The sequence below is a fragment of the Ictalurus furcatus genome, chromosome 21, assembly GCF_023375685.1.
Source record: "Ictalurus furcatus strain D&B chromosome 21, Billie_1.0, whole genome shotgun sequence".
Taxonomy (NCBI): Eukaryota; Metazoa; Chordata; class Actinopteri; order Siluriformes; family Ictaluridae; genus Ictalurus; species Ictalurus furcatus.
Genome location: NC_071275.1, coordinates 4,330,807 through 4,346,895, shown reverse-complemented (window position 1 = coordinate 4,346,895; position 16,089 = coordinate 4,330,807). Strand labels below are relative to the sequence as shown.

The 16,089-nt window shown below is 35.9% G+C and overlaps 1 protein-coding gene across 2 annotated transcripts in view; it reads right to left on the bottom strand.

Moving 5' to 3' along the window:
- The window catches only part of stab1 (stabilin 1), an 85,872-nt gene that overhangs the window by 27,616 nt on the left and 42,167 nt on the right, over positions 1–16,089 (bottom strand). For both annotated transcript variants that reach the window (XM_053653270.1, XM_053653271.1), the window contains 16 exons: positions 13,289–13,384; positions 13,145–13,190; positions 12,946–13,025; positions 9,404–9,529; positions 8,985–9,058; positions 7,529–7,600; positions 6,182–6,301; positions 5,993–6,040; positions 5,804–5,884; positions 5,245–5,391; positions 4,956–5,090; positions 4,349–4,408; positions 3,258–3,434; positions 2,145–2,231; positions 1,308–1,454; positions 1,136–1,192 (listed from right to left, as the gene is read on the bottom strand). In XM_053653270.1, the coding sequence (XP_053509245.1) occupies positions 1,136–1,192; positions 1,308–1,454; positions 2,145–2,231; positions 3,258–3,434; positions 4,349–4,408; positions 4,956–5,090; positions 5,245–5,391; positions 5,804–5,884; positions 5,993–6,040; positions 6,182–6,301; positions 7,529–7,600; positions 8,985–9,058; positions 9,404–9,529; positions 12,946–13,025; positions 13,145–13,190; positions 13,289–13,384 (1,553 nt within the window). The remainder of the gene's footprint in view (positions 1–1,135; positions 1,193–1,307; positions 1,455–2,144; positions 2,232–3,257; positions 3,435–4,348; positions 4,409–4,955; positions 5,091–5,244; positions 5,392–5,803; positions 5,885–5,992; positions 6,041–6,181; positions 6,302–7,528; positions 7,601–8,984; positions 9,059–9,403; positions 9,530–12,945; positions 13,026–13,144; positions 13,191–13,288; positions 13,385–16,089) is intronic.

Below are 16,089 nucleotides of genomic sequence, written 5' to 3'. Positions count from 1 at the left end.
TTAATATTAGAGATGCATCGATGTATCGCCCGATAAGGACTATTTTTATGGTTTGAAAACATCTGATGATCAGGGCCGATTATATCCTGTCAATCAAAAGAGGGTGGGAAAACACATCGATTGTGTGCTGTGTGTAAAGATGATGTCTCTTGTGTGAAATGATGACAAAACTGCAGTTTGTAATCTCTGCACCACTAAAATTTTACACCGGAAGTGAGCAGCAGTGAAGCGGCATCGAGTCTAATTTTTCCCCCACACTACTTGCGTGGTGCTCCCGCACTACTCGCACTGAATTAAAGGGCCAGTACACCGTTGAAAGATTTAAATAAAGATGAGTGACAAAAAAAGTAGTATATATTGCACAGAAAAATATATTTGTAGAGTAGTTGCAGTTAATGTTAATATGAGTTAATATCATCAAAAAAAGGTTTATATTAGGCCTATATATTACCAGTTTAATGTTAATAATGAAGTAGAAATGCGTGTGTTTGTGGTGAGTGAATGTGAGACTAACAGGAGGTTTTTTAGAATTCAGTCAATGTTAATATGAATTAATAACATTTCACTAAATTAATAATCTTACTTTAATCTTCAGAATTTAGTTCATGTGTTAATGTTAATTAGAGTAATGTGTTTTCTGTTTATGAGACCAGTTACTGTAAAACAACTTGTTGAAATGGAGAGAATAACGTTTTTATTTGCATTTCCTTCAGAATTCTGGAATTAATTATTATTAATTTAAAACAAGGTATAAAAGGCAGAACTATCGGTATCGGATGATATCACTCTGAATAATCGGTTATCGGTATCGACTGAGAAATTAAGTATCGGTGCATCTCTATTTAATAGCTAATTAAGTAGCTAATTAGATTTATTTTATTGTATAGAATGTTTTTTGTTTATTTATAGAAATTTTGTGCCATTTATAATATTTCGGATTTCATAAAAGCCTTTCTTTGCTTTACATCCAAAGGAAAACAAAAATGTCGCATAAAAATAGGCAAAAAAAAAGTGAAGTAGCTTGAACACAGTATGATTTTTGAAAATGACAAATAAGCCATGCTATGTTTGCTACACTTGAAGATAAAAAATGTGTATGGTAAACCAAACTAAGAATGATTGAATATATACTTACAGAGTACACACTGCCATAGGGGCAAGGTAGTGGATACAAACAAGATCCACAACGTCCCTATTACATACAATAAAATAAATACAAGCACCCACTACTATTTTAATGTCTATATGACTTAAAATGCATTTTAATACAGTAACATTTAAAGGGCATTTTTACACTGATCTCTTACTTTAATCTCTGTACTTGAAAAGTCATCACAGTGTGCTCCTATATTTGGGGGCTCTAGAATCTGGTCAATCCCATGGGCCACTCCCGCAAGGAATTGAAGATTGCGTTGTACAATCTTTGCATCATTTCCATTGATTAATATATCCCCCTATTAAAGAAAAGTTCAATAAATTGAGAATTCCACATACACACAGCATACATAATGAATTCTAAATCACACCATTGTCAAATGGAAGCAGTATATTATAATAAAATGATTATACATTACAATCACCTGAATTATGCTTAAAATTTCTGAGCATATGACATATTCAAATTATATTATATTTGCTTTCTGATTAAAACAAATGTAGAAATTTAGGAAGCGTAATAGATATAATTAAAGCTGCAAGCAGCATTTTTGGGGGCCAAGCACCCAGACTCGGTGAGCTGCACATTCACAGATGCGCTACAATTGTTGCACAAGCAATCACAGGAAAGCAGAGCCATAACTATAGGCAAAAGGGTTCAAGAATGATTTGTAGTTTCATGCATTTTCTTATGGGAGAATGGTTTTGAATGTCAGAGTTTGATGTTTGTTTAGATAGGTCTGAAGATGACGTGGGGCAAATTTTTTCACATGATTGTATATATATTAATTTTATTAAAAACAATTTAACAATTTCACATAAATATTTTCCTCAAATGTGTTTAAACTGTGTAAATTAATAAGAAAACACCCAGTATGACTAAAATTACATTGTAATTACACAAAGTGAACACAATAAAGTCATTTTGATCCTAGTATGTGCATCATAATGCGATTAACTTGTCAAATAAGAAAAAAGTTAGAACTCACAGTTAAATCTTGGCTGCAACTGAAAGTCAGCGATGATCCGTACATCGTCCGGACAGTTTTTTCTGCCGGCAGGGCAATAGCAACTATCTGTAATAACACAAAGTATAAAAGCATTCATTAGTAATACCTTAATTGTTGTAACTTCTTTCATGCCTGAAGATGGAGCATGATGATGTAAAAAATCCAACCCGACAACACTGACACAGCACAGACTCAGCACTGACTGACCAGTACAGGATTGTCAAGGCAACTCACATCAGCTCAAGCACATCAGAACCGAGTATCAGTAACTTTTTCTCCCCAGATTCAATAATTATGGGTTTTAAACAAAAAAAAATCCTACATGCTGTAGCTTTAATTACTGTACTTTAGCTGTGATCTGCTTAGATAAAAACTGCTTTTCATCTCTAACACCAACATGTAAAAACAATTTTTAAACAATTTTCCACCTACATTAAATTTTGCCCAGCACCAAGACATGTTTGCTGTTTTATAAGTTTTGCATTAATGCTACAGTGGTAATGTATGTACAGTAAGTAACAAGTGTGTAAAAAGTCATTTTCCATAATCCAGTTATTTATATTCCACATACTGTACAGTAATGCCACACAGACTTATAAAAGCGGTTTAGGACGCAGTGTAACTTACTGTAATCTATATATATATTTAAAAAAAATTAACAAAACTTTACTGGGTATTCAAATGTTCTAACATTACAGCCATCTTGGAATCACTTTTTTCCTTAGTATAATTTGGTATTATTCCACCTTTAGTTTGAAGACTAATTGTAGACCAAAGCTTGAAGGTATGCAGATGAAAAATTGGTTCCACTTTGAATCTGTAAATCCAGACCAATCCTGTACTTTACAAAATAGTTTGTATGAAATCACAAAGCTTAACAAATGTGCATGTGTCCATGGAAAAAGATTTGGGGTGAGAAACACTTAATTAGTTCATTACCAAACACTTATAATTTCAGTGCAAAACACCAAAAGTTTCGCCTGATCAACAACTTTTGGGGTATAGCAAAAATTATGTAATTAAATTACATTTAATTAAACTTCCAATCAATGCCCAATTGGTATATGTAACTTATTTAAAAGGATCTCTTACTCGCTGGTCACGAATTATGTGAAATTTCAAGTAGGCCTGCAGCTTGTCAAGATGATCTTCACTGTACAGCCAGTTCTTCTGCTTCTGCGTTAGACTACTGAACGCTTTATCAGTAGGCCAGAACATGGTGAAAGGATAAAAGTCTTTATGCTGCAGCATATCCATCAAGTTGGCTTTCTGGCACCAAACAAATGTTCAGTCAGTTAGGTAAGTGAATACAATATCAATATTTAATACACATCACAGATATGTAGGGGGTGTGATTATTTTAATGTCAAATCAAAACTTAAACGTGTTCTTACAAATTTAAATTTTTACATTTTCTTTTCCCACAGTCCCAGTTTAACATTTTTGCATTTAAAACAGAGATATTTTTAAAATTATATGAACTCAGTTTGTGATATAGAAAATTGGGCTCAAAAAATGAACCTAATCACACTTGATATGCAAATGATGTCAGTGTAGTATGCATAAACTTTTAGCCACATAACCTACTTTCTAAGCCAGTGAGGTAGCTAAATTCACTAATGTTAATGATATACAAAACTATAAATCTAACGTGTGTCTGTTTATGGCACATTCAAGCTAATTTACTGACTGGCTACCTATTTGAGAAGGCAGAAAGACAATTTGCATATTCATTGTTCCTGGCACTTTTAATGAGAGCCAAGATATGGAGCTGTTTATAAGCTATTTTTAAGAGCTTCTTGGGCACACAGTGCCTTCTGAAAGTATTGGAACTGCAAGTCCAACTCTTTTTTTTGCTACAGTATATACATCTACATCTTTTGATAGTTACATATAGATGTATATATCAGGAAATGAAAGCTTAAATTATGATCTCAAACCCAAATGTGTTCATTGTATAGCAAAAGCAAAAGAATTTGCCCTGCTGTTCCAATACTTTCAGAGGGGACTGTATATATTAAATATTGATTATTTTTTAATTGTTTATGCATTATTACATGTTCATCGACACATAAAAATAACCTTTTGGACCAGGTACTATCAATAACATAGATTAAAGTTATTTTAAAGAATAACCAGAGGCATTTATGGCCTAACAAGGGTACTTCAAGCAGTGCACCTACCTGTACCAACTTGCCAAACATGGTATATCCATATGCTTCTGCTGCATCAGTAACATTCAACTGAAATATAAATTCAGACAGAAATACTGACTTTCTTTATGAACTGAAGTGATTTATATATGTAGTAAAAAAATTTTAAATGAAAGACAGAATCTCTTTCCCCAGAGTGTATGTATGTACAGTAGATTTAACTGCGAGTACCTACAGCATGTTCTCTTTCTCTGTTGCTTTCCTCCTAGTTTTATTTTTTTTTTTTTTATTGTAGTGACTTTGTATGTATGTATGTATGTATGTATGTATCTCTTTAGACTGTTCTCTTATTACCAGCTAGTTAGCTTTTTTTTTTTTTTTTTTTTTTTTACATAAACTAATACTTTTTTGTTTTACTTAGCTTGACTTATTTAGTTTAGTTTCAGTATTTAGTTCTGTCCCTCTTCTTCTAACAACCATTTTGCATTTGCTTCTGGTCAGTTGCTGGCGCATTGTATTACTATAAAATCCTTGAATAGCTAGATGCTTAAGTTGAAGTCTGCCTCACTTGTGAGTCATTCTAGATAAAAGTGTCTTCCAAATGAAAACATAAAATGAATAAGACAAAAATACATACAAACACTTCAACCCTTTCAGTTTCGTTCTTCAGTTCAAATGGGATGAGGACTTTGTCTATGAAATGTATGACTCCATTAGAGCATTCGTAGTCACTAGTAATTATTTTTGTATCGCCGTTAATGTACAAAGCACCCTGTGAAAATGAGATAAAAATGAGATATAAATTTAAGTTAAAAACTAAGACAGATAACTTTAGTTAAGGTCTAATTTATATGTGCAGTACTTGGTTATGTTGACATTTATGTTGGAAAAATGTCAGTTATTTGGTTCAGCTGTTAAAGGCTTACATCTTGTACGCTGAAATTCAACGCATGCCCAGAAGCAGTGACCACACGTCTGTTAGATTTAAGTTCTGATTCAGATAGTTCTTCACAGCTCACAATGTGGTATCGCAACAGATCTGGGCTGCGGTTTTTATGCATCCATAGATCAATCTGTTTGGGGGAGAAAAAAAAAACAAAATATATAAAAATCATTTAGGTATATCAAGCTATAACCTAGAGCAGAGGTATTGAAATAAAATTTATCCAAATAATGTCTTGTTAAGTAGGTGTGGATAAGTAATTAACATGACTGAATACATTTCAAAGCTTTCAAGGATTAGTTCATAAATAAAACAATTCAAAGAGGTTAAGTTTTGTATCTCTGTGCTGTTAACGTTACCACTTTGGTTATTAAACCACCCCAAAAACAGGTTCAGTTGTGCATTCCTATACCAGGAGGCCACACGGACATTTAACCAATATGTGATTACAAATATCAAACTTGTGCAAGAACCAACTTCAGTTTTTTTTTTTCCTTTAAAAAAAGTGTAAAAATAAAAAAATAAAAAATAAAAAGACATACCGAGTAGTTTCCAATATAATCTCTATGAGGTACAAATATGGTGAATGGTCCTCTATTGTACAAATCCCTGACTCCTGAATCCTATACAAAACCAAAGATACAGATGTAATTGAAAACTTAGTTACGTTATCAATTATTAAACAAATATTAGACAAATTAAGAAACTGTATAGAATGATTTGAGACTTACTGAAAGCTTTCGCCGGAACCAACTAGCAGCTGGTGTGTGAAGAAGCTCCTGCCTCAAGCAATAAAGATATTCATTTTTAAAGGGCATGAAAAAATAATTCTGCCCTTATCCAAATTAATGATTGCTTACTCATAACCATTATTATCAGAGTTTCCTATCTGTGTTGTCTCTTTAACAGAGGATACTCACTCTACTGACAGTGCCCATACACTGTATACCATCTCCTTTGTAGTTATATCGACATGTGCAGTTCCTCTCACCCGGGTCGGTGTATTTACACACAGCGTTGGGGCTGCAGCCTCCGTTGTCCTGGATAATAATTAAAACAACCTAGTGGCATATCATTCATTCCCTAGACAACCTGAATACCAGGCATTATTTGTTTCTCTTGGATTTATGTTACATTTTGTAACTTACATGAGACAGGCTGTAATAATAGTGTAATATATGTGTTTTCATTCAGTCTAAATGCACATAAATGGAGGTCCTTGTAATACACAGTGTAGTGAACATTAGCATCAGGCAACTTGCATGTCTAAATCTTAATAAATATTTGAGTTATGAATAACATGAGGGTAAACATTCAGATTAAGAGTGATCTCATTAATGAGTCTGTTTTAAAATATTCCTGCAGTTTTCCTAATTGCATCTTTTAAGTCTTAATTTAATATTTAATGTCCTCCTTGAAATCTTCCCCTGTTTAGTCGTAAACAGATACTGTAATGTACTGTGTCAGGTGGCTGAGATGGCAGCAGTTGCAAGTAAATGCTTTTATTAAAGGACAGGCAACAAATTCCCAAATTGTGAGGCAAACTGAAGTCAACAGCAGGCAGAGAATCAGGTGATCAACTAAATGACTGAATGGAAACCAAAAGATGATCATAAACCAGTATATTGTGAACAGTAAACAAAAGCTTTGTATGTCAGGCAATAAACACTGAGCAATACTTTGTGGTGAGTGAGAGTTTGAGATACAGTAAGGTCTAGAAGTATTTGGACAGCACTTCAATCACATCTTGATTGCTTCATTTCAAATATATTGCGGTGGTGTACATGTATTATACACAAATACATTGTGGTTGTGTACAAAATTATGAACATTGTATCACTGTCAAAATACTTACAGACCTGACTGTAGTGTTTAAGTGTGGCTGAGTCCTTGTGTGCTTGATCGGAAATCGAGAGAGTGTGAACGTTACAATCAGTGTGAGCCTAACTAGTATAGTCTGTGGCATCCATGTTTGTAGGCCGAGGTGTGTTCTGGGAAATGGAGTTTTTGCTGGGTCCAGTGTTGACACACTGAATGTTGTCATATTGGACTGTATGGTTATCTTGCCCTAAATTTCTCATGCTGTTTCACTCCAAATGTTATGTTTTGTGCTCATACTTAAGTAGTAATTCTTTATCGCATTGCATGCATCAATACAAAACCAAATTATTTTATTTGTTGTATTACTTTTATACATTACTAACGTCACTGAGGTCCTGACTAATTAAAAGCCTTTATTATGCCTGAAATATATTTGCATCACATACCTTTAGGCAGGGATTTATCGGTATGCAGAGATTTCTTTGTGAAGCATAGCCTGGTTTACAAACACATGCCGCCTGCAATATGATAATATACAAGTTCAGCAGAACAGTTATTCAATAATTAACAGTAAAAGAAGGTCCTGAATTAGTAAGGATTTTATATATGTAAAACAAATAAAAACTTTATAACACCCAAATAAACATGCAAGATGCTTTACTAAGAGGATCTGTGGAGGATTACATCTTTCAAAACAACAAAATATCACATCTCGTCTTTGCATGTTTGCTTAACGAATATGCAATTTGAGGCATTTCTAAATAAACATGCCAAATGCAGGGGGTGTCAAGGTACATTTTACACTACCAAATCAAATTACCAACTATGAATTCCATCGGTACAGTGACTACAGGAGCAAATTATTATGACCAACAGGCTAGTATTAAACTTGTGGAAGCCCATTTCTGCCAGATGAAGACAAATTAAAACCATTTACCAAGTCTTAATAATGAGAAAGTTTACAAAAAATGATATCTTAGTAAAATAACCAGAAAGGGCTGTATTCAAAGTTGGCAACTTCATTGTGAAAGTGACATCAATATTTCTGCAAGGAAAATTCAGACAGTAGGTGCTTAACTTGAATTTCTGTGTGGCTCATTTAGAAAGAGTAAAGCTTTGGCAGAGTGAAAAATCGAATCGAATTTAAGAGTTGCAGTAAAAGTCACTAAAAAGGTCATGAAAATAATCAATTCTTTCATGCTTTCATTATGCTATTTTGGGTTTTTAGAATGAATGAAGTGTATCCGTCTATTGGTGCTCTTCTCGAAAGAAACCATACCCATGGTGTAATGGATAAGATGACCAAGCAGTCATCTGCTATGGTTACAGCTCACTTTATGTAGGTAGAATTCCTCATTTTAATGTAAGAAACAACATGCCATATAATACTCAATGCTGAATATAAGTATTGTCTCCAATTTACATGCACGCTCCAATCGCCTTCCATGCACATGAAATAAAGACCAAATTGTGTCTAACTGAGACATATTCCTCAGTTTATTTACATAAATATTGTAAGTGTAAGTGTGTAGTTACATATTTTAAATATTGTAATAATACTGATAGGCCAAATTCAAGAGCTGTTTAGGATGTGCCCAGGCCAGCCAAGTGTCCAGTGAGGCTTCTCAAGCACTATGTAACAAAAAGTAGGATCTATTCAATCATGGCCTAAGTGTTTTTCACAGTTTGCTTCATTAGCATTAGAGTATTTGTTAAAATAATTATAATATTTGTAATATTAACAATTATATTTTGTTAATATATTTATCCAATGCTTTTTGAGCCACCTACAGACATTCTATCTTAAATTCCAACCAATACTATATGAATGTAAATTGTATTAAAATGTTAAATGTATTAATGGCATAATAGTGATGATGTTTAATAAGTAATACTGTTTACTGTGTTTGGTCCAGTTCTGATGCAATCTTTCCCCACAGAACATCCTCCGTTATTAACTAGACAGGGGTCCATCTCTGTTAAACAAAAACACAGAGAAAAAAAAATCAGGATTTGGGTAAAAAAAAATAAACTGTGGTTTCAAATTACGGTAACATGAGAACAATGATAACTTTATTATTGTGTCTAGAGTACCTTTATGCTCAAATGTACTGTATGTATCAAATGATATTGAAATTACATAAGCTAATGTAGGATTAGCTGTCTGAGGATTTACAAGACTAAGAATGTCAGAATGTAAACTGGTTCAAAACAATGCTGCCATAAATGCCAATAATAAAATCTACTCAACCAACTATGAGAGGAATAAGAGCAGTGGAAAGCTCAGGCTCCAATATTGGTGATATTTTCAAATCTCATACCTAGACACACAGTTCCATCTCCAGTGTAGTCTTTCTTACATGTACAGCTCCTTTCTCCAGGTGAGATTTTTGTGCATGTTGCATGTTCTGAGCAGCCACCATTATTGGTGGCACACAAGTCAGTTTCTGTAAAAGGAAAAAAAAAAAAGAATAGATCTGGTCAAAATGTTAATCATGGTTCTGAATCAAATCTCATCACAAGTTGTAATCAAGAATGCAATCCAGACAGTGAGTATATATAATGGTTTAGACTTGTATTTATGCATTTGCCATTGTATCACTTAATTAGGAAAAATAAATGACATTTATATGTACAGTGCATCCGGAAAGTATTCACAGCGCTTCACTTTTTCCACATTTTGTTAGGTTACAGACTTATTATAAAATGGATTAAATTCATTATTTTCCTCAGAATTCTACAAACAATACCCCATAATGACAACGTGAAAGAAGTTTGTTTGAAATCTTTGCAAATTTATTAAAAATAAAAAACAAAAAAAAGCACATGTACATAATTATGCACAGCCTTTGCTCAATACTTTGTTGAAGCACCTTTGGCACCAATTACAGCCTCAAGACTTTTTGAGTATGATGCTACAAGCTTGGCACACCTATTTTGGGGCAGTTTCTCTCATTCTTCTTTGCAGGACCTCTCAAGCTCCATCAGGTTGGATGGGAAGCGTCAGTGCACAGCCATTTTCAGATCTCTCCAGAGATGTTCAATCGGATTCAAGTCTGGGCTCTGGCTGGGCCACTCAAGGACATTCACAGAGTTGTCCTGTAGCCACTCCTTTATTATCTTGGCTGTGTGCTTAGGGTCGTTGTCCTGTTGGAAGATGAACCTTCGCCCCAGTTTGAGGTCCAGAGCGCTCTGGAGCAGGTTTTCATCAAGGATGTCTCTGTACATTGCTGCATTCATCTTGCCCTCGATCCTGACTAGTCTCCTAGTTCCTGCCGCTGAAAAACATCCCCACAGCATGATGCTGCCACCACCATGCTTCACTGTAGGGATGGTATTGGCCAGGTGATGAGTGGTGCCTGGCTTCCTCCAGACATGACGCTTGCCATTCAGGCCAAAGAGTTCAATCTTTGTTTCATCAGACCAGAGAATTTTGTTTCTCATGGTCTGAGAGTCGTTCAGGCAGGCTGTCATGTGCCTTTTACTGAGGAGTGGCTTGCGTCTGGCCACTCTACCATACAGGCCTGATTGGTGGAGTGCTGCAGAGATGGTTGTTCTTCTGGAAGGTTCTCCTCTCTCCACAGAGACACGCTGGAGCTCTGTCAGAGTGACCATCGGGTTTTTGGTCACCTCCCTGACTAAGGCCCTTCTCCCCCGATCACTCAGTCTGGCCGGGCGGCCAGCTCTAGGAAGAGTCCTGGTGGTTCCAAACTTCTTCCATTTACAGATGATGGAGGCCACTGTGCTCATTGGGACCTTCAATGCTGCAGAAATGTTTCTGTACCCTTCCCCAGATCTGTGTCTCGATACAATCCTGTCTCGGAGGTCTACAGACAATTCCTTGGACTTCATGGCTTGGTTTGTGCTCTGACATGCATTGTTAACTGTGGGACCTTATATAGACAGGTGTTTGCCTTTCCAAATCATGTCCAATCAACTGAATTTACCACAGTTGGACTCTAATCAAGTTGTAGAAACATCTCAAGGATGATCAGTGGAAACAGGATGCACCTGAGCTCAATTTTGAGTGTCATGGAAAAGGCTGTGAATACTTATGTACATGTGCTTTTTTTGTTTTTTATTTTTAATAAATTTGCAAAGATTTCAAACAAACTTCTTTCACGTTGTCATTATGGGGTATTGTTTGTAGAATTTTGAGGAAAATAATGAATTTAATGCATTTTGGAATAAGGCTGTAACAAAACAAAATGTGGGAAAAGTGAAGCGCTGTGAATACGTTCCGGATGCACTGTATGTCACATTGAAACTCAGTGTTTATGGCACAGATATTCTTCTTCAGTACATTTTATCTGGTTGATTTTCTTTCTCTTGACCTTACACTAACTCTTAATTTAATTACACTGTAAGAAATGATTTATGGGCCACAGAGCACTGAAATGTTTTAATTAAAACCACTGAACAATGATAACACCTTCTGAGATGTAACCATAGCAACAGCCATATAATCATAAGCTATAAATATGTGGATATAGGCAGGAGGTGGGGCAAGTTAGCAACATAAAATGGCATTTTTAAAAATATATATCATTCAGTTATGAGTAAGCAAACTAGGATTTTCCAGGATTTGACTCTTGTAAACACCTTTGTCATTCATGGCCTTGAGTGCTCATCTCACTGGTGTAGCTATCTTGAATCTCAGCTTCTCTAGTTCCTTTTTCAGTCCCTGGTATTTCTGTAACTTATCATATTTGGATATTACTGTCACATGGGACTGCCACATTTATCACCACTGCTGTTTTCTGCTCCTTATCTGTTATTAATCTGGCTGTCGGTCTGGTTCGCTATTACTTGTTTATCTGCCTGGATCAGGAAGTCCCACAGGATTTCAGCTTTGTTGTTTCCTACTCTGTTCTTATTTCATACACCTGCACATTCATGCAATCAACCAATCATGTGGTTTGAGTATTTCAGAAACTAGCAATCTCCTGGGATTTTCACACAAAACAGCCTCTACAATCAACACAGAATAATAGGGAAAGCAAAAAAAAAAAAACCATCCAATGAGTGATAGTTCCGCAGGTCAGAAGAAAATGCTTTTGGTTTGAACTGGTTTGAGCTGACAAGAAGGCTATGGTAACTCACATAATCACTCTTTAGCTCCCGAGTGATACAACAGAAAAGCTTTTGCCCTATTGTCCGGAGATTGTGAGTTCCAATCTTGATAATGCCAGAGCCATCTGTGGCTGGGACTGCTCTCTGGGTGATAGAGCATGTGAATGTGAGAGCTCTCTCACAGTGACACTAGCCAATTGTTGGTATCTGTGAGCTCGTGCATGCAGAAGGGGGCAGATAGCACTTTTCTATGAATGTGTTACACTGCCCCGTGACACAGCATGAACAGCAGTTTGAAAAGATCCTAGCTTTCATCCTCCTCGGTTGGTAGTTGTTGTATAAAAGGGGAGACGTGGGTGGAAAATGGCTAAGACTAAATTAGGGAGAAAATTGGTTTGGGGGGGGTCAATTTTTACAACTCTGGTGAGCAGAAAATCATCTCAGAACATGCAACATGTCAAATGTTGAGGTGGATGGGCTACCAAATCAAGTTCCACCCATACTTTACAGGTTAGGGAATGTATGTAACGGAAAAACATCCTTTTGTCTTTTTCCGATCTCTGAGATCACATTGTTCCCCATTCTGATGTTTGTTTTGAACATTAGCTCAACATTAACTCAAACTCTTGACCTATATCTGCATTGTGCTGCTGCCACATTATTGATAATTGCATGAGCAGGGGTACAAGTGTCCCTATTAAAGTGGTCAGTTAGTGTATATGCATCATGTTCTCATTATGCCTCATAATAGTAAAAAAAAAATATATAATAATTTTCTTTCAAACAAGACCTTGACAAAAGGTGCCGTTTCCATGGTAACCCGCTGCACAGATACATGTTGGTTTTACTCCTGAACTTGGAGAAAAACAGCTGAAAGAAAAGTTATACAGACCCAAATAAGCAGTTTTAATTAACACCACATAGTAACAACAACTGATGCACATGATGGAGAGCAGATTATAATTCTGTGTGCTGTCTTATGCACTTACTTGGCTTTCTCATCACAAATGCCTCCACATTCATCATTAATGATCTCTGAAAAATGAGATTAAGTTATTTTATTGGACATTACTAACAACATATAAACCATTGTATATTTATTAAAATATTGTAATAGAATTTGCAGCACTGACCTACAGAACAGGTCACTCCTTTCCAACCCTTGTAGCAGATGCACTGGCCATTACCATCTATGCCATCCAGACATTTTCCATGATCACAGTGACATTCTAATCATGAGAGAAATGTATCCTCGCTTAATTTGGTGCTCCTCTATTAAAGCAGGACATTATCGAGTTTCTAATGGGCTTTACAACTTCAAACCACTTTTGAAATTTTTACCCAAACATCAAAGTCACTCTAGAGACTGTTCAAATGTTAGAGGATGTATTAAAGCCTCCTCAGGAATCAATAGCATAATTCAGAATGGCAGTCAGCTCACAGGCAAACAAGGACAACAAGGTCATCGGAGACCAGGGGTGGGCAATCTTATCCGGAAAGGGCCGGTGTGGGTGCAGGTTTTCGTTCCAACCAAGCAGAAGCCACACCTGAATCTATTGAAAGCCAAGATCAACTGATTAAACAGGTGGAATCAGGTGTGCCTCCTGCTTGGTTGGAATGAAAACCTGCACCCACACCGGATCTTTCCGGACAAGATTGCCCACCCCTGTCGTAGACAATTAATACAACTGGAAAATACCATTAAAAAAATAACGTTTGACTTGGAAGAGAAAGAAAATGGAAAGTGGCAACATAGAAAACTAGAATCAGGAATTGGAGTTAAAGCTTTATATGGATATACAATGGTGCTTGAAAGTTTGTGAATCCTTTAGAACTTTCTATATTTCTGCATTAATATGACCAAAAACATCATCAGATTTTCACATAAGTCCTAATAGTAGAGAACGAGAACCCAATCAAACAAATGTAAAGAATACTTGGTCATTTATTTAATGAGAGAAATGATCCAATATTACATATCTGTGAGTGGCAAAAGTATGTGAACCTTTGCTTTCAGTGTCTGGTACACAGTATCTTGTGTAGCAATAACTGTAACTAAGCATTTTCAGTAACTGTTGATCAGTCCTGCATGTCGGCTTGGAGGAATTTTATCCCGTCCCTCAGTACAGAACAGCTTCAACTCTGGGATGTTGGTCAGTTTCCTCCATGAACTGCTTGCTTCAAGTTCTTCCACAACATTTCTATTGGAATAAGGTCAGGACTTTGACTTGGCCATTCCAAAACATTATTCTTCTTTAAACATTATTTTGAATGACTTGCTCTTAGGGTTGTTGTCTTGCTGCATTTGCTGGTATGTTTCAGAATTCATTGTTACATCAATGATGGCAAGCCGTCCTGGCCCAAACCATGATACTATCACTACCATGTTTTACAGATGGGATAAGGTTCTTATGCTGGAATGCAGTGTTTTTTGCTATCTCCAAACATAAAGCTTCTCATTTAAACAAAAAAGTTCTATTTTGGTCTAATCCGTCCACAAAACATTTTTCCAATAGCCTTCTGGCTTGTCCACATGATCTTTGAAATGCAGACGGGCAGCAGTGTTCTTTTTGGAGAGCAGTGGTTATCTCCTTGCAACCCTGCCATGCCCACTATTGTTGTTCAGTGTTCTCCTGATGGTGGACTCACGAACATCAACATTAGCCAATGCGACTGTGGGTTGGTGGAGTCCAAACTCTTAAGATATGGTTTTGTAACCTTTTCCAGCCCGATGAGCATCAGCAACTCTTTTTTTTTTTTTGTGGTCCTCAGAAATCTCCTTTCTTCATACCATGATACATTTCCACAAATGTGTTGTGAAGATCAGACTCTGATAGATCCCTGATTTGTAAATAAAATAGGGTGCTAACTCACACCTGATTGTCATCCCATTGATTCAAAATACCTCAAATAGAGGTTCACTTTTACTTTTGTCACTCACAGATATGTAATATTGGATCATTTTCCTCAATAAATAAATGAATGAAAAAAAAATGAATTTTTTTTGTCTCATTTGTTTAATTGGGTTCTCGTTGTCTATTTTTAGGACTTGTATGAAAATCTGATGGTTTTATATAGAAAATTCTATATAAAGCACCACTGTAATTGGTTGCTAATGCATTTGCACTTCTGATCCATGATAAAGCTCTTGTATATGAACAGCTTTGCAGTAACACAGGATAATTGACTGTCTAGCAAGTATGTTTTTGTCAGAACAGCACAGAGGCTGAGTCTGATACTCGGTGCCTTCTTGAACTCTCCCCATCCACTGTTAATATACATTCAAAAATGTATGCACTCCTAGTTTGTGTAATAGCCTATTGTAGACTATTGTGTAAAACACTAAGCACATATACAATATTTTACACTGTATTAGAGAGTCCCTAGTGGTAAAGGGTTGGGTGGTAAAGAGTAAAGAATTGGATCAATGCCACCTTTTATCATGCCACCTGCACGAGGCACACATGGTCTAGTGGTTGCTTTTTAGTCTTAACCAATGTACATTCACCAAGTAATCTTTATGCATGCATGCTAAATTGACCAATTATGTGGTTTATGCCACAATCATGCCATGAGGAGGAGGATATTGCTCAAATTCTCAAATAAGTATTTACACTGATATTTTGCCATAAACCTGCCCAGTACACAAGAAACGCAATGATATTTTGTGAGACAGAAATGTCTCAAACTGGAATATTAAATGTTCACCCCAATCTTCATACACTCACTTTACAAAGGTGACCGAAATCCAAATTAGCTGTCAAGATTAACACCAATCAATGGTTACATTTCTTTTCTCTTTGAGGGCAACAATAAGAAACATACACAAAAACAACAAGAAGACAAAGAAGATGAAAAATTACAACCATGGTACTCTCTGTACTCTCTGGGACTTAACCTCACATGCTTGTGTTAACTAGGACTGAGTGACTAC